Source organism: Neodiprion lecontei, chromosome 1 (genome assembly GCF_021901455.1).
Source record: "Neodiprion lecontei isolate iyNeoLeco1 chromosome 1, iyNeoLeco1.1, whole genome shotgun sequence".
Taxonomy (NCBI): Eukaryota; Metazoa; Arthropoda; class Insecta; order Hymenoptera; family Diprionidae; genus Neodiprion; species Neodiprion lecontei.
The window spans coordinates 8290908-8311235 of NC_060260.1; the positions used below are offsets into that span (position 1 = coordinate 8290908).

General features: G+C 35.3%; 1 protein-coding gene across 2 annotated transcripts in view; it reads right to left on the reverse strand.

Moving 5' to 3' along the window:
• Positions 1 to 20328, reverse strand: part of LOC107220960 (all trans-polyprenyl-diphosphate synthase PDSS1) — a 58273-nt gene that overhangs the window by 21135 nt on the left and 16810 nt on the right. The window contains exon 1 of one of the 2 annotated variants that reach the window (XM_046731040.1): positions 13431 to 13511. The exons of the other annotated variant lie outside the window; for it this stretch is intronic. Coding sequence (XP_046586996.1) covers positions 13431 to 13463 — 33 coding nt within the window. The 5' untranslated portion in view covers positions 13464 to 13511. Of the gene's footprint in view, positions 1 to 13430; positions 13512 to 20328 lie in introns of those variants that run through there. 2 annotated transcript variants of the gene reach the window in all.

Below are 20328 nucleotides of genomic sequence, written 5' to 3' on the forward strand. Positions count from 1 at the left end.
TGAACTTGGCCAATTTTGCGAGTTGCATGTTTCTTTTCTTTTACATGTGACGTGATAAGAAAAAAGTATATCGACGAGATCGATATTTTTTCATCGGGATACGAGCGATCGATTCATTGGGCAGAAAAAATTGTCTCACAAGTCGAACGAATCTGAGGTGTAATTTAAATTCTCTACGAGTCTCTGTAGCTGATATACCGGTTAGTAAATAAGTAAACGTATGCAAACGCTTCTTGTACCGTATATAATACTTTCCGACGGGTTATGAGAAACGGGGATTGCACGCGACGATGTTTCGTTAAAAATGTTGAGGAAGCCGCAGCGCGGTACAAAAATGCCCACCTGTAAAGATAAGTGTGAGTGACCCAGTCGTGCAGTGAGTAAAAGAAATTTGAAAATTCCTCGAGTCTCCTTAGTTTCGTAAGTATATAGCTATACTGCACACACGCACACACACACACATATATATATATATATACACACACACACACAGAAGTAGCTGTATCGACGACGGAGGATGAATATAATGTACAAGTTGAAAAACTTTCTCCTCATCGTCAATGGGACGCCGCAACTGGTTATGTTTCTATTTCAATTCGAATCTCGAATCAAATTCCAATTTCTATGCCATTTCCGTACCCTGGCGTTTTTCATATACCTGCCTAGGTAGTTATAATTGCACAGAGCGAAAGTTAATTTTGGCTTGATTAATTAATGCCGGTGTCCTATAGTGTAGGTTGAAACTTTGTGTCGTAGCGGCAAGTATTCTCACCGTCCGTTTTATATCCATTTTTTGTATAATTGGAGAACTTTTCAATATATTTCTTTGCGGTTTTTTTCTACTTCCGATAGTGTATTAATAAGTTTTCAATACTCGAAAGTTATTATTGCGACATGATGCGTGTAGATTGTTATTGTTAGAAGCGAATTGGTTCGAAAAAAATCGTTAAAATTGAAGGAATTTTTCATTTCTGAGAAAATTACCCCTTCAGGCGTATACGTGTTTTATATAAGTTGTAAGTTTCTGCGGTCGTTGATTACGAAGCTGATTATGGGTTTCAAAAATTTAATATAGCTGATAAAAAATTCTGGTCTCGGTGTTTGAGGTCGCTGATTACGAATCTGAAATTAGATTTTGAAAATTCAGTATGGCGAATCCAATCAGCGACCCCGAAAAGCCCTGCTTAGAGTTTTTTTTTACCAGATTCGATTAAATTTGAAATTTTCGTCTGCCATATTAGATTGGCCATATCGAATCCGTCGTTTTGAATTTTTTCAATTTGATATAAGAAATTTTTAAATTCTCCTCTGCAACGTTACGGTCGATCTGTAATAGATTTCGATGTTACGCCGTTCATTTTGTGCACTTTGCGCAGACGCAAAAATTCCATCCCGTTTAAGTTGCGTGAATAAACATTGTACCGTCTCAGTGAAAAGTTAGGAGAAGAACAAAAATTGGTTAAACAAAGTCTAGCAACGTTGTTTGCGCCAATGACGGCGAAGACGAACGAGACAACATTTATACTATGTGACAGAAATTAATGTATAATATAAGTTAAAATATTCGCAAATTGCGAAATGGATTTTATAGTTGGAATTATGGGTAAAAATGATCAAACTCAAGTGTTTTTTTAACAGATTCTAGTCTTTTTGGATTTGTTTTAGTTACCGTAGAAATTTCTAGGGTTTACAGATAGTTATTTCCAGGTTGAAAAAAAAGAAAAAAAAAAATAGATTTTAGTTAGTATTATATAACGGTGCGACAGGTGTTCGTTAAACATTACATAAGCGCGTTAGAGTTATAATATGTCGTGAGATTTCCTAATTGTTTTTTAATTAAATCGTACGATACTGGTCGACTAGAAAGATGTGCGTAAAAAATTGGGCTGAAGTTGGTCACGTTAACGGCCGGGGAAAAATGATCGACAAATCCTTAATATCCAATTACCGACTGACAATTAAGGAGTTGGCTTTTAGAAATATGAGTATACTTCATTTATCACGTTCTAATAAATTTCAGACAATCCTGCAGTAAGTAAGCAAAGTAACGATTATTCGTGAACACGCATCGTTACAGTAACGTTATTAACTTTTGCCTCGTAGTGAAAAACACATCAGAAAATAGAGTTTAATCGTTTCGAAGATTGTAAATATCAAACCTTTTTTCAATTGTTGATGTGTGTTAATTCGTATTCACCGTCACTGGAGTAAATATAATTACTGGAGATATTAAATACGGTTTTCTCGTTTTCTCAGATCTCGATTCAGGCATCGCGTCAACGCTGACTCGGTCAGATCATTGACGAATGATCGGTCGCCTCCCGATTGTGATTGGAATGAAAAATCGTAGTGTCACGACTTGAGACTTGACGCCTGCAAAGTGCAGTCTCACGCAATTCATCCCGCGTGTAATTCAGCCATTCGTGTAACACGCGCCGTGCCGATTCGTGCGTATAATCGGAATTCGTTACGTGAAATGAAATCATGTCATGCGATTTAAGTCTGCTCGATTTATGGTAATACAGTTGTTAAGACAATATCGATTTGCATATTAATTTACATACATTCTAACTCTCACTCGACGCTTGGTTAATTGCATAAGCAGGTTGTTTAGCTATCTAGGTATTACGTACTCGGATGACATTAGACTAAAAAGAGAAAAAAAGAATAAATAATAAATAAATAAAATAAAAAACACTAAATTACCAATTATTATTTATTGCAATTAATTTTTACCAAGGATACCTTTCGACTACGGTCATGACGATATTTAAACGTTCCATGCAGCTTCGATATTTATACTCGGTACGATTACAGCAACCTGTTAAATAATCGTCATTTTTGTTTTTTTCTTATTTCGTTAACCTAGATTTTTTCTCAGGACAAAAAATTTTTTTTTTTCGCTTCCGTTTTTAATCAAATTTTATTTTTCAATCGTACGAAGTATATTCTTGACTTTGCACAAAATCGTGAGATAATTTACCGTGAAACTTTGAACAGTGGGTTACACCTGTGGTAGAATTGTAGCCTCGGGCCTTCTCTATTTGCAAGTGATTAAAATTCTCTATTGAAAAATTTCGCTTACGTCCGAGGTTTCGCAACTGTTATATGTTACATCGATAGTAGATCGATATTGTTTTTAAATAATATTTTCACCTATATTTCTCAACAAGTTATCACGAATAAATGATTTTGGATTCTAGGAACTAGGACAACTTTCTTGTAGAAAAAAATTCAAATTTAATTAATTCGTTAGTATAATTCATTTTTATTTTTTTTTTTTTAACGAATTGTTGCAATTCAACCATCAGTTACAAAAATCGTTTTTAACGTTCGGAAAAAAAATCTTGTATTTTTTTTTAAGAGGTACGTAAAACAGGCAATTGCAGTGCTACTTGAAATAGGGTGGAGAAAAAAACCATTTCAAATTTGCAGAAAAATGAGCATTAGCTTTTGACCAACTTTATAGACAAAAATCATCGTGAATCGTTAAGGAAGGTGATTAAATCTGAAATTGGATGGATGTGATTGATTCACCTGAAAATTTTCATGCACGGATGTCATAAATTGGGTTGTTCCTCTGCAGTGAAAAAGGATAGAAAAAAAAACGGGAAAAAAGAAACTAACACAGACCGGTAAACCAATGCACGTGAGTCTGAATTTTATGAATAATAATTATAGACTCGAGTCGTGTTGATTGTACCTGATTATCAATTCATTTTTCTATAACGGTACAGCCAATTTGTGTCAACCGCTACGAAAGGTATACACGAATATAATATCTCGTGCCTAGATATATCCGTCCGCAGTTACATGGGATCGAATGAGGAAGGTCAGAATGAAAAGATCGAAGAGTGATGAAGTACAAGTTATGCCCAAGAAAAGGGAAAAAAAAAAGTCAGATACAAATAGTAAAGCTATAACTGCACATTCGTATTGGTTGATTTACGCCGAGTAATTAAAAGCGCGTTTTTTATACATACAAGTGATATTGTGTACACGTTACATACATTTAAATGATAATAGGAAAGAAAAAAAATAACAACTCGTCGGACTCTCGAGATGTCGTCGACCGTTTGAACGAAAACTAAAGAGCTGAAGAAGTAAAAGAGAGAGATAGAGAGATAGAGAGAGAGAGAGAGAGAGAGAGAAAAGAAACGTTTAATTAAATCGACGACTCTCTCTGCGATAGCGAATAGCGTGTGTAATATTCATTCTCCGTCCTTGCTTCGCGTTTTATAGAAAGTAAGAGGAAACCGACAAAATAAGCTCTGCGCTTATACGCGAGTTGTATAACGATATTTAGAATTTATCCAGTCGATTTATAGGATAATTAAAAATTCAGATCTTCTTCGTCTCTCCCACTTTTCTCGTACAATTCTACTTTGAAATCGGCGCTCTTGCCGCGCAGTTATACTACTTGTGGTAACATCTTGTGCGCGGACACTACGGATCGTCTGTCACGATTCGCGGTTGAAAAATAAATCATCGCGAACGAGATAACGATGTTTGAAAGAAAAGGATGAGGTGATTTGCAGGAAAAAAAAACCACGATGACACAAATTTTTTTTAACCTCGCACTTTCATACATTCGGTAGACAAAGAAAAAGTAAAGCGTGCTAATGAAATTGAATCTCTTTAAGCTGCTTGGTGGTATTTGTTAAATTATTACATTGGCAAGCTACGAAGATCTCTTTAGAATCACGAGAACATAAGATACTATAGTTATAAAGAAAAAGTGCGATGTCGATGCTGCGTTTCAAATCTCTTTGAAATTCTTGAAAATCTAGTAGATACTTTAGATTTCGCTCGACGATGGTTAATTTTATCGCAAAAGACTATTTTCTACCAAAGTTATGGGAACAATTTTTTTACGTTTTTTTTTTTTTTTTTAAGCAGTCAATATAATATCATCATTTGTTTGTCAAAATCAATACGAGTACAATATCGTAAAATTGAATTTTCAAACGTATCGAAACGTTGTAACAAAAATTATCGTCAGTGAACTTCTGTGAGGAATAATCTTTGAATGAAAAAATTAACCATCGTCGAGTGAAATCGAACGGATCAATTAGGTTTAGATTTTTAACAATTTTGAAGCGATTTGGAACAAAGCATCGATAACCAAGATTTCGTTTACGAATCAAGTAATTTCCTATTTCTTAGATATGTATAATAGTTCGATAAACGCTGAACCTACGATTATCGCGTAATAAAATTACCAAAACAGTAAATTATGTAACAAAAGGATAATTGACTTTTATTCCCGTGTTACATATACGACTTTATTCCCGACTCAACTCTCGCCACATTATTGACTTTTTTAAAAGTGTTTTCGTTTTATGTGTATAAAGTGTGGTCTATCAGTCTGAAAACAATATTATTGTTGGAAGTTTATAACGATACAGAGAGACGTGGTTCAGAATGGAAATGAAAGAGAGAAAATCAGAAACACTGAAAAATCAATTTGCAAGAAATATCAGATCATATTTCCCGCAAACGGGGGAGAAAAGTGCTACTTTTTAATAATATGCCACTTTCGTCTAGTTTTTCGTCAAGCGAACAAAGCGAACGATACGGTTGGGCCGAAAATAAATGAAATGATCAAATGAATTTTCGGCCGAGCACCACGCGCTACTTTTCGTATCACGCACACGTGACGGACGAGGAATATGAAAATTTGAATAGCTGCAAGCATCAGCCCATTGATTGATGTAACGATCCGCTCACAATCGTTAGCCGCGATACGACCGGCACTTAAATATCCTTACGAATTTTAGACGTACGATTAGCCCTGAGCCGCGGACTGACTTACGATTACGTGAGAAAGATGAGATGAGGAGGAGAAAGAAAATGACGACGATGACGACGAGGATGATGATGAAGAATATACATATATGTATGCGACCAGACGCGAGGCTCGTGAATTCATCGAAAGAACTTGACGTCCTGATAAGGGGAGGGGAGAAGAATGTGAAAGTGGTCTACCCCGGGGCAATCGCCTCGCCAGCACCCGACCCATCAATGGATCGCAGAGGCTCTCATTCCCTCCTCGATCAAAGGTTAACACTCATTTTTTTTTTATCCTCGATACGCATTTAGAATAAAAACGACGAAATGAGCAAAGGAAAGGGGAGATCATCCGAAAACTTGTCGCTTGCGTTACGTCTTTTTAACCCTTTTTTCAGCCAATTACGCGTGCTGTATAATATTTCGATTCAATTTACAGTTGGTGTGCAGTTTTCTTACGTTTTTTTTTTTTTGTTTTTTTGCTTTTCTTATTCTTCTTTCCGTGGATTCTTTCGACAATCAAATTTCGAGTTAATTTCGACAGATTTTAAGGTATAGGTTTGTTTATTCGTTGTTTCAATTATATCTTCTTTTTTTTTTTTTGCAATTGAATTGTTCAATTCTTACGCGTTTAAACGACGACAAAATATCGCTGGCCATCACTGCGTACTACTTTTATGCATGCTTGTATATGTATAATACCTATACATAACACACACACAAACATATATATATATATATATATATATGTGTGTGCGTGCGTGCGTGCGTGTGTATTAAACCAGACTCTTTTCGAAAGTGGTTGGATTATTATTAATATAAAAGTTGTCATGCAACGTTTGCGGTAATATACGCTAATCTCGAAATCTGCACGGTACAAAGTGCACGATGTTACATCCTGATTTTGTGCAGTTATAACACGTTGCATGTATATATATGCATAACGATGTTACAAAATTGAGAAAATTGAGTAGGTACGTTACTGTGACTAATTGTGCAATGTGAATAACGAGAGCTAATCGATTAACTGTAATCGGGAATAAGAAATCTAATTAAAAAAAAAAAAAAAAACAGCAACACGTACTTAACTTTGAACCGTGTTTTAATATAAGCTTGCTCAAGCTGAATGAAAATTTTGAATGATTTACCGCAGAAGAGGATGAGAAATGAATAATGGACGATATTTTAAAAGGCTAAACTTTTTTTTCCAGGTTTTTCAAAGCTACGATTAATTATGCATAAATAACTCGATCTCGACGAATTACTCGTTGCTACATTATAACCGTTGGTTAAAGAACTTCCGAACCTCGCACTGCATTCGGTATATAATATCTGTAATACCACTTGATATGCCTATCTATAATTATAAAAATCCGTCAAAACTATTTTACGATTTGTAATAAATTTAACCCGCCGTTGTATAAATAATAATCGGCATGGAGCTGAGCTACGCTTATAAATACGGAACAAGTTTCGATGGCACACACCTGGTGGTTCTTAAAAATTTCCTTGTACGCCTGTGATGTTAAGTAATATATTCGGAAGAAAGAATCGTGCCCGTAAAGCTGTGATTAACACCCTTGCGCGCCTTGTGCAATAAAAAAATAAGTAAAATAAATAAATAAACAAATAACTTCTCTCAGAATGGACTCTGTTATCAACACTTGCCTCGTGTGCATTTCGAAAATATTATTATAAATCATAGGGAAATTTATAACGACGCTGATCTGCTCGCTGTGTAATCACATATATTTGGAATTGAAAGGATGAAAAAAAAAAATAAAAAATAACAATTGACACGTACATCGTTTATTAATTCTCCTCTTCGTTCGATCTAGGTTTTATTTTCGCGTTCGGTTTCTTTGGTGTAATTTCGAGACCTTGCGGGAAATTGTATAGTGAATAGAGCGAAAGTGAAACGAAGAAGCGTACCTAGAGACGCGTCTCGTGTTCTCGCAAGGATCGATTTATCACGCGATTACAAGCGATCGGGATCCGAATTACGCCATGTCCTTGCAAAGCGCGAATCACTTTCGGCTCGTAAACCTGTCAAGTCAGTAGCATATTACGTGTACAGATATTATGTACTTGAATATGGTATACATAAAGACGTTGACCCAGCTTTACGTCATTTTATTTCTTTCGGTTAAAAATAATCGTCGAAGCTTTTTTCGGTCGGGGTTAAAAATCTCGAACGACCGAATTCCCGAAATTTTTTGAAAACAGAATGTGCTAAATTTCGAAACGTCGTAATTCGGAGGTAAAAGTAAAATCCAAAGTTAGAGGGTTTTGAGTTTTCGGAGTTTAATTTCTTGTTCTTTTTTTTCAATTTTTCAAGTATCGTGGCATCATCTTCAGCAAAGGTGTGAAATTTCGTTAAAAAAACATTCTCTGCAGTTCTGCGAACATTACAAGGACGAAGTTTAACGAGCGACGCTGTAATGTAGCTAATAAGTAGAAAGTAAAATTACGATTTTGGAAAATTAGAATGTCTCTGAACTAGTCGCGTATATAATATATTGGGTGTTTAGCTTTGTTACAGTTACACTGAAATTTCTGGGTAAGTTCCAAAGTTGCGAAGTAACGATTTTTCCTGAAAACGTATCGTCACATAAAAGTGGCAATACGTCAACACTATGAAAAACGTGTTGTCATTTCATCGGGGATTTTAGATTTTTTCATAAAATACGCGTTAATCTCTTTCTCTGTAGATTCTACACGAGAATATTAGAAGCGCAAAATTCAATCGATACGTATTAGAAAGGACGAGAGTTGTTGGGTAAAGTAAAGAAAGGAAACAAGATGCATAGTATCAAACCTGAACACATATAAATGGTGCGATATTTGTACAAGTTTCCATAAAATTTTCTACAAGTATAAATATAGCAATTCGTCATTCGGTTATTTTCATGAATGAACATTATGGTATCCGCGTCTATTATATGTCTGTCAAAAATATACAAGCATATAATTACACAGGGATCGTGATCGCGGGATCCGCGTATAAAGAAGGAAACGCACGAAGAGGCGGGCTTCATTCATGGGAAGAACAAACACCGTATAAATTATTGAAATTCTTCACTACAAGAGTACAAAACATCACCCACGTATTTCATTACGCGTATAACCGAATACATATAACATATATAACGTACGAGAGAAAAATGAAATGATAATTGGAATTTCGTCGCTGATGGACAGATTGAAAAAAAATAAACCGAAACTTGACGTTAAATTTGGGCGTGAGTAAAAAATCGGTAGATACAGGTGTATATGTGTTGCAAGTTGCAAGGATATATATAATGAGGATGTAAATTTATTTTCACGTATATACAATTAATTTATAATGTATAGAGTCATTCACCGCGGTGTCTTGGATCAAGAAGAAGAAGAAGAAGAAGTAGAAAATAAAAAATTTAATTCACTCACACACTATCAATTCACGCAGGTTGAAGCGTGCGTCGGTACCTTTGCCTCTTCATTTATTTTCTTTTTTTAAATTTTACTTCGAGATATCAAGGCGCACGTACAACGATGCGTATTAGCATAAAACCTGCGTTAACGTCGCCCAATATGACCTCGAAAAAACTAACGGTTTTCAATCTGGGATTGGGTATATTACACAGATTATGGCCTGGTATGGCTGTGCGGTGGCGGATGCTCGTTTAAACACCTGCCACGCCCAGGGCAAGATGAATTTTGCTCCCTTTTCTTTATTCCAGCCATCTTTCTTTACGTTTGACACAGTTATTTTTATTGCACCCGTTCGATAAGATAAATAATCAGAACACGGGGATAATATAGATTGGATGCTTGACAGGCGTGACGAGTGTTTTTATAATGCATGTGACTTCTTGTTTACTTATTTCTGGGCGAATTTTTATAAAAGAAAAAAAAAAAAAAAAGAAAAAGGTATGATATAATCGTGTGAAAAACAGTGAAATTCAATTGCGTATCGTGACATTTCGGTAATAGGAATTAATTATTTTCAAATATATTTCATTTCACATGAACATCGTATAATTTTGAGGAAGCATTTTTTAGCACGAAAAATTTTCAGACTAAAAAACAAATTAATGGTAAAAATGAACGATCGACTATCGCAGAGTTACTCTGATATTTGTTTCTTCTACCTGTAAAATAGTTTGTTGAAATTTTGTCACGTACAGGTAAATGTAAATAAAATTGTTTCGCGAAGAAGCAAAAAAAGAAAAAAAAAATAAATAAAAAATTATTAGACGATATCGATTTTTCAACCTTGCAAGGTTTTACGACGACCAAGGATAAGTAATGACAAATTTCACAATTTGAATGTAAATACTTGGCTTTAGGTCATAGCTACGGATTTAAGTTGTTCAAAGTTTATTTTTATATGCATATACGTATATTTTTTTTCTTTCTATACCGTACGTGTATGCGACAGTATGCGTGTGTGTGCGTGAGTGTTTTTGTGTACTTTGGTTATAACGCTGTTTATTCGAGGTTTCGGCAAAAGTTTCTATTAATATACCACAAAGTTTATTTTCAGCAAATTTCAAGGGAATTTAATAAACCGGCATGAATTATTAATGCGTGACGGCTACTTGAAAATTGAATACATAGTATAATGTAATACACATGTGGATATTTTATTTATTTTATTTTCGCACGAGGATAAAGAAAAAAATTATGAATGAAACATTCGCGCGGATCGTCTTTGGAATATTGATTACGCACGTGGCGGATTCGACTTATTCGCGGTTACTTGTTTGGATTTTCGTAAGAACAGCGTGGATTTTTGTATCCGTACAGAGGATTTAGCATTCAACCTATTGACTGTCGCTATTGAAATGATATTTCAAGCATTCCATTCTAGCGTGAATTGACCCCAGAATCGATAATTTATACTTCTCAAATTGCTTTTTAATTGCACACCTATTTAAGCGGTGTTTTTAATTAATTAGTAACCGAAGGTACGGTAGTTACATATAAATTAATTGAATAAATCGACTCCTTAATTAGTCAATTATCCTTGAATCAATTCGATTCGATGTGAAAACTAGGAAAGAATTTTCTCTAAATTTATCATACGACATCCATCAAGTTCAATATATCGTGAATGTGAAATGTGATACGAACATTAAGAGAAGCGTGAAACTTTTATACATAGCGATCAATAGATTCACTTGTTCATTTCAAAATCTTTAACGACGTTACACGTGAAATATCAATTACAATTGTATTGCAATATCGAATTGTCGAAGTAAGGAATGGGAAGAGAAAAATTAATATTAATAAAAATAACAAGCCTGACAGATTGAAGGGCCCATACCTATGTGCTTCTAGTGTAGGCGCTTACACCTATGTATTCATGTGTGTACGTACGTACGCATACGTGTACGGACATGCGGTAGGTAGGTGAGGCAAAGCAACTGTCATCCCACGTACCTTTTACACCGTTAACAAGTCTTTACCGAAGTGATCGAGTGTTTGAATATTTCTGCCTTATTTTTTGTTATTTGATTTTTTGGCTCGTTGCCACTTTATTTTACTTATCGTTAACCGAGCTTCCGGCGCTGCGGCAATTATTGCTCAATCTCGAAACTGCTCAATGAAATTACGGTAAACTTTTAAGGAGAGCGTGCGTATAGACAATTATTACTTATAGGAGCGTGTTTTTTTTTTTTTTTTTGTGTTTCTTTTCCCAACAAGACGTGTATTTTCTAACCCATACTTTTTCCATTATCGTGCATAATAATTTGAAATTTATTGTCATACGAATTTTTAGGCGATAATGAACTTTGAATTGTAAGTAAAAATGAAATAAAATCAAACGAATAAACTGACAAACGATTGTGTGTTTTAAATCTCGAAGGGGCGCAAGCTTTGATGTCAACGTGGAAATTCTACAGGAAATCAAGGTGTGAAATGCTATGCGGCAATACAATTGAATTCTAGTGTTCAAATTGTCGGAGACGTGAAAAAGGATCGAATTTTAAATTAACGCGTATCTGTACAATTTGTACCTAAATGTCATATATTTGAAAATTAGCTCGTATTAGCGATAATTTCTATGAGGATAGGTATATACTTAAAATCGTGCTTAATAGAATACAATAACTGCGAGGTATAAATTCCTCGAGAAACCGGTAAGTTTAACTACTTTGGAAAATAGAGGAGATAGAAATATTTTTCGCCAACTTCTTTCCAAAATTTTTCATTCCTTCCGTTAATTCCTTGAACTTTTTGTGAGATTCGCATTTCTTTTTTTTGTTAATTTTTCACCACGTGTTGTACAACGCGATTGTTGACGGATAAACAATAATGAAACAAGTAATATACGTATTGCAAAGAATTTTCTCACGACTTTCTTCGATGTACCGATATACATACACGTATACACGGTGGTACAATTCGGAGAGGTAGACACACGTATATATGTATATATCGCGATTCGCGAGTCGAGTGATTGTGCGAACGACGACATGACAGCGAGAGAAAGTGAGCGAAGCAGTTTGCAGCACAGGCAGCAGCAGCTCGATTCGCGAAAGACGTTATTACATATACCGATTTTGTTGGAACGGCTGATCCCAAAGTCAACCAGCCGCCGATAATTAACTACGTCTAACACCTGGATCGGGATTTTGTAATTTTTGCGGCAAAGAACTCAGCAACGCTAATTACAAAATCATTACCGCAGATAGAATTTTTCATGTATTTCCACCTTGCGATTACAAATTTTCCTTTCATTTTATAGATATATGATTTATGATACCGAGAAATTGAGCCAGGAATTTGGTATTTTTACAATCGCAATCTATACTGTAATAATATTATTGAGAGACAGAGTTTCTGTGTTTGGATGTAAGGAGTAATCGCGGGAATTACTGTAGCGATTTTAAAAATTTTTTCACTAATAAAAAGCTATAAATTATCTTCCGAGTAATATTGGCTGTTATTCATTTTGATGAATATAAGTTTCTTGGTTGAATTTGCAATATTTATAAATTAAGTCGGAAGAAAAAGCAATGCTTGACTGATCTAGCGGCGTGCGCTAACAAAATCGTTGGATATACGTGAAATATAACATTAGTGCGATGTGATGGATAAATTAAGGTTTCGGGGTTACAAAGCCATCTTATTGTGCAAGCTTCAAGCGGAGAGACACTTAAGTGATTAAGCGTACGTTCAACTTACAATTAGATTTGTCTTTCCGTGCGAAGCCGGGACTGGTCAGCTAGTTACGAATATACATGTGCGTATATTAGAGTATTTTAAAAAAACCGACTATTTTTTTTTTTTCGATGAACATTGAAAAATCTTCCGAGTGTCCCTCAAAAATGACCTCGGTAAAATACGAGCTCTTAATATTGATATTTAGAGGTGGCGATTCTCAATTTTCTATTTCCCATTTAAATAACATGGGAATAAATTTTTTTTAAATCTAGAATTTTATTGCTCGAAAACCAATCAGTGTTAAGATATAAACAAAACATATTCTTGTAGGAAATTTTACGCTCTACAAAAAAGATCTGAATAAAGATTTGCGTAAGGTAATTCGTTTCGGAGTTATCAGGCCTCAAAAATCGAACCGTTTGAAATAATGATGTTATTAATTAAATGAATGCTACAAAACTGACTTTTATCTTTTTTGCACTTACCGATGAAGTTGTATCACTCATTCGGTGATTCATGAATACGTGTATAATACACGTTAGTTTTTTTTATCTCGGATTCCTTACCTGTAACAGAAGAGACGAAGAGTATGAGTAAGATTTAAGGATACTAGTATTTTTTGTTTCTTTTTTTTATTCTTCACTTGATCGGAAACAACCGATCAGCGGTTGCAGACCTGTCATCAAATCAGCATAAATAAATTCACCCCTACGAGGAAATAGTGGGGAATAGTTGTAGCAGGGGCGAAGCCCCTAGTTATTCAAAATAAATGTTTGAGGAAGAATTTTTCTCTTATAACTTACGCGAAAGAAATGAAAATTTGAAATCTAGAACCGAGACTCAAAGTTCGCGTTGACCGGTGCGATTAATCGGTGCAACAGCGGATGTGAGATAAGTCGAGATTCGCGATTTGGGCGTGCATCTTCTGCAGATATTCATTGGAATTTCCACACCGTTATTACACACCATCACGCATGTATATAAAGGTGCGGTACTACCTTGACACAAATTTCATTCGATAACCCCTCTAACTTTGCGGCAATGTAGAGGTGCAGTTATATTATAATACCTAATGTTATTTACAAACTGCGAACCGCGATCTTAGAATTTGCAGCAATCCGATACGATGTGTGTTATTATAATATAATATACGGTGTATTACAGCACAAGCTGCGCGTTATTCGAGGTAACGAATTACTCAACTTCTCGACAGCAGCCGCGCAGGGATTTGATATGTGATACCTTATACGTTGGGTTGTATCTGTTAAAAATAATCGACACGTGTATGCTGAAGCATCGGCTTTGTTGTACTAAGCGTGTTGACGAGCGCTGTCTAAGTGCCTGCTTCGTGGCGAAACGCGAGAATTTGCAACTTATATACAATAATAATGACCAATAGCGCTAACGATATTGTTATACACTTTGGTACCGTTAATTATCGTTTGAGAGAGTGTCGTTGCACTGTATCCGAACGTCCGTTTATACTCACCTGCGACGAGATATTTTCACTCATTTTATTCGTTGTAACGATCGCTTACAGATAATTGTATTGTAACGGGTTTAATCGTTGCGATAATCGTTTGAACATTGTTCGAACACGGTGGCCACAAATTTTTGGGAAATAAATTTCATCGCGCTTTCAAATTTTCCAAGACCTAAAACCTAGTTTTCCCTGACATTTCCCCAGATCCGATAAGTTAGTAAGAAACCTTTGGTTCAAATTCAATTCGAATTGAAAAAAAAATATAATGTACATAAAATAAAAAAATCTGTTTTTACCAAATTTATTTTTTCGACGAGAAAAAATTGTTTCTAATTCCCATGATAGAAAACTGATATTCTTAGTTGGTTTTTCACGACCAAATTTAAAATCCCCAGACAATTCCGGATTTTTCATGACCCCTATTAAAAATCCTGAGATTTCCAGATTTTACGGATTTTCAAGGTGTGTGGCCACTCTGTAAAATTAGGCAAGAAAATTCGCTGCAAGTTACTTCTTACTATCTAGCGTATAAATTACATCTCTCAATACTACATTTAATAGTTACAGATTTTTTTCATTTTGTCTAACCAGAATTGTATTTTTGACGACACTCAGCTGATTGCGCAGCGTGATGTGTGAACTTGATCGGCTGCTACGTGATCCGTCGCGTAATTTTTCCTTGCCATGCAGTCAGCCTGCACGGCAATCTGCAACAGTCTACAAAATCATGAAAAATTCTCGGTCGTAACAATTGGTGTTGGTTGTTTTTTTTTTTTTTCTTTTTTCTTTTTTCTCACAGTCAAGCGCAGCGGTATAAATTTGGATTAGCATATAATGCGTGATTGACGGAATTAATTTACCTACAAATTTGCAGTATAATTTTCTTAAATATAATAAATTTTTTTTTTTTTCAAACTTTTCTCTCTTCTCCCTTCACGTATGGCATGCTACTTTTTTGTTCGATGAATTTCGCATATTGAAAATTGCATCCGAGAAATTGAAAAAAAATTGTTTCCATTTAAATAAATTATACAGGCGAAATGGATATTTTTGATGGCCATTTTACATTGTTTTTCTTGAACGGAGAAAAACATCCGTAACTTCTTTACGGTTAATCCAACATAATAAAATTGAAATTTGTTTAAAAAATTGATTGTTGTACGACTTCCAAAAGTTGTTCATTATAATTTTCAGACCGTAAATTCAAAGGAATTATTATAGTCTTGACTGTAGATAAATTGTATGGGTTTGTAGGTTTTTTGCTTTTTTTTTTTTTTGTCTTCTATCTAATCCGACTTCTCAGAATTATGACGAAATTTAAACGCAAACCTCCGAATGTAGGAAAGTGTTAGATAAAAGATGGAAGGTTGTTGCCTGTTAGACGTATCTTACAATGTATATCAATTAATGCGACAACGACGCTAAGCCTATAATATTATACAATACACGCAAAATGACTAAATTATTATAGGCACGATAACTTTACACGCATTTTCACGTAACGTGCGTATAGTTATAGGAAATATTTTCACATTAAAAATATTCCTGGGAATTAATCATCGATACTGTATTATAAATATACTGCAATTTCTCTCTCTATCTCTCTCGCTCTTTCTGTCTCTCTCTCTCTCTTGAAACCGCCTCGAGGCTAGATCTTAAGAATCACTTTCACAGCGATGATGACTAAAGATACCGACCTTAAAGACACGGTACGGTAAGTGCATGACGTTGTTTGAAAATTAGTTGCTATTTTGGGAAATTTAATGACTACGACAGGTGCAGCAAGTCGTTAATGAGTGATTGTAGAATTGAGGATGCTTGCGAGAATGATAACATCGAGTTTTTTTTTTTTTCCTGCACATTATCGGTACGATCACAAATGAATTTCCCAACCATACAGAGCATACACATATTTGGGGTAGTCGGGAAATTTTCGAACGGTCGCGAACCCTCGCACGTTTTGATTTGGGAATGGACTTTTTTAGTCACAGATCCATACTGTAGGATAGCTTGGATGTTTGTCAAATTTTTTCAACTCATGGTCTGGAAGTTGAGATTTTTGGAAAATCTCCTATGAAAGAAGCAATAATGCAAAGAGGAATGTCTTTTTTATGGATTTGGGATTTTCTCAAAATTCATACAAAAGAAACATCTTAATTCATCGATTAAATACCTAATGTCCCCGAAGGTAAATGATGAAATATCGTAAACCTTCCTTTGATTTTGGATTATAATACGAGAGGGAACAATAACCTTTGTCAGTGACTAGAGTACGTCACAAATCGGACAGTTTTTGTGACGATGGGAAAAATCCATTCCCAAATCAAAGTGGGTGAGGGGTCACGATCGTTTAAAAATTTCTGAATATATATATATATATATATATATATATATATATATATATATATATATATATATATATATATATATATATATATATATGTGTGTGTGTGTAAATAATATAAGATACATGCGTATTGCTTGATTTGAAGAAAGAAAGAGGAAAAAAAAAACCAAAGAGCACGCTTTGAATTTTGGACGATATCGATAGGACTTTCACACGAAATTGAAGTATATGTAAGCTCTAAAATATTTATTAACTAACGCATAGATCGCTGTCGATATAACCGGGAGTCGGACGACTATTGGAGACGCGTCTGTGTGCGTGTGTGTTTTTATAAATATATAATTATATGTATGAAATATGGAAAAATAAAAGTTGTTGAGCAATAGGTCGGAGAATATGCTGAGGTGGAGTTTTGGAAGATGACGCGGTAACGGTTTGGCCGAATGTCGAAACCGTTAGAAATCGATAGAAATGAATTTTCCCTTGCGGTATAATACCGAATGTGAAACTTGGTTGCATTACACGTTGTAATCGCAGCTATGCATCGACATTGCATATCGTTTCACAAACTGGATTTTCCAATCGAAAATCAGAGACCGTACGTAAAAGAAGAATTTCAGCAATTTGTATTTTCACAATACTCGCATACCAAAATATAAAATCATATATACATACATATGTATATATAAAAGTCCCCTCCAGCATTCCGCACTTTCAAAAATATAATTTCAGTATGCACGCCACGATGAGAGACGATGAAAGAGATCCGGTCGATACGTGACGGTTTATAAATTGGTTCGACCGTTTCTCTCTCTCTCTCTCTCTCTCTCTCTCTCTCTCTCTTTGTTTTAGAGATTTTATTATTACTTCACGTGTCCAGAGAAATAGAAACGAAGAAAAGAAGAAGGGAAAAAAAAGAAATGTAAAAAAATTGTATGCAATAATTCTTATCACGCTCGGGTATCTCGATTGGCCAAGCTAACAAGCCCTTTTATACATCGGAAAAGAAACTGTATAGAAAATTGTTGGGAAACGAGTGAGAAGCTAGAAGAATAATTATTAACACGTGTCTTTCTGACGACGCTCGTATGCTAATTATTATATATATTTGAGAAGATTTCCTTTCGCTTTATTCATCCATGGACGAAATTTGGTAAATAATTATACGCGCGTGAGTTATTATTTCTATTGCAATGTTTTATTATACCGTTACAATAGTAGTAAAGAGCAGGCAGATATATGTCTGGAGATTTTTCACAAGCAATGTCGAATAATTTGCTATGTAACAAATAAGTATATACGTTGGTATATATATTTACCTGTACCATATTGGGAGATGAAATCGAAGACTGTGAGGGGATATATCGAAAACAGGTGCGGTTCCGGTTTACGAATGCGGAATGCCACATAATATAACGTTGTTGAGGTGGAGTGTTAAAAAAAAAAAAAGTGCGGACAAGCTCAACTTATTATAGGTATACAGAAAAGTGAAAAGTTTATAACGCATGTGTGCGGTTTAAATGCACATGCGGACTGAAATGGCAACGATCATCGTCGAAGAAACGAACGCTCTCTTCGATAGGCCTACATAGGTTATATATATTATACATAAACCGATGAATAAAGTAATTTGTAAACGTCACACGTCAAGAAAATCCTCCATGGAATTAGTGCTTTGTACGATGATAAATTATTTTAGAAATGAAAATAGGTTTGTTCGACTTGAATTATCGAAAGCTAGAAACGGACCGACAATCAGCTGAATAAAGTTTCTAGATCATTTCACTAAATCCCGCTGAATTTCGACTGTTCTTACAGACGAGTGTAAAAAAAATGTCCACGTTGTGAAGTGGATAAAATTTGTTGTTCTTTTTTTTTTAATAAATTAATAAACAAAAATTAGTAGACTGTTATACAAGTTTTGATTATTTATATTAGGTACTTTTTTGTTAAAAGAATCATCTTGTTTTTCATAGAACGATATAGAAAACTTTGAAAAATGTTTTTACATTTTTCTCTGCCAGTCGGTAATCAGTGTTGACAAAATAAAATTTACATTGACGTGTTAAAAATTTTCGCACATTTTTCCTAGAAAGTATAATAATCATAAACGCTGTACATTAATTATATGCGATGAAATCATATTTTCGGGATGGTACTTTTGCCGGGAAATATTTTTCCCCAGATAAATCGTATAGTCTTTCGCATTACTGCCGCAGGGGATGAATAAAATTAACACAGCCGCGATGACTCCGATCGGTATTTAACCCATTGAGTCATAGTGGTAAATACTTTTACCAGCTACGTTATATCAATTTCTTGTATATTTAGAGAAGTTTTTAACATATTTCTTTGCAGTTTTTTTTTTTTTTTTTTTTTTCGTTATTTTTGATAGTATGCTAATAGGTTTTCAAACACTCGAGAGTAATTACTGCGATATAATGTAAATTTTTATATCGTTGGAAACAAATTGGTTGAAAAAAAATCGTGAAAATTGAAGGAATAATTCATTTCCGGGAAAGTTGCTTCTCTGCACGCATACGTGTTTTACATAAATTGTAAGTTTTTGCGGTCGCTGATTACGAATCTGAAATCAGATTTAAAAACAAATTCATTACGGCAAATCCAATCAGCGACTCCGAAAACTCCTGTATAGAATTTTTTGACCGTATTCGAACAAATTCAAAATTTTCGTCCGCCATATTGGATCCGCCGTCTTGAATTGTTGAAATTTGATTTTAGATCTTGAATCAGTGGTCCCGAAAACCGCTTCGTAGACTTTTTTTTGACCAGTTCCGATTAAATTTGAAATTCGGATCCGCCGTGTCGTGTCCATCATCTTAAATTTGAAAATCTGATCCGCAGAGCACCGTGCTGTTGTAAAATTTGACTCAGCGGAATAACGCGTGACTCAAAAGGGTTAACAAGAAGCGACGACGGTCTGTGCGATGCTCGGGAGCACGGCGGCATGACTTTGGTTCGAAAAGACAAACAACCTGTAGAAACTTTCTCCGCGGGAGTGTTTCTGCTCGACCCACATATCGCGGCGTGTCTGTCGGGGGCTTCGAAGGCGGCCGACCAACCGGCGGAACAAACTTACAACCGGCAGGCATATCCGAAGATGCTGCGTGGACAAATCCGAGTCCTGCGGAATCAAGGTCACTCACTCTCTCAAATCTCTCTGAAGGCAGGCGCATGCCTCCGACATTCTTCTTCCCCCACCGTCCGAATTCTGTACCCCTCCGCCACTTTTATTCTTATTCCTTTCGACTTCATCTACAATCTACCGCCGCCTGCATCGTGCTTCGTATCACAACCGTGGAAAGCGGCCTGGTACTCGGGATTTTGACGCTAAGGATTCGACCTTGACCCTGCAGCCGTTGCTGTTGTGAGTCCTTACCGGAAACGGATGTTGCGACAGCACGAAGGTGAAACTTTTCTTACAGCTGAAGGTACGTTTTCACCGCTCCAAGATTTACGGTGAAGAAGAAGAAGAAGAAGAAGAAGAAGAAGAAGAAGAAGAGGAAGAAGAAGAAGAGGAAGAAGATGTGTA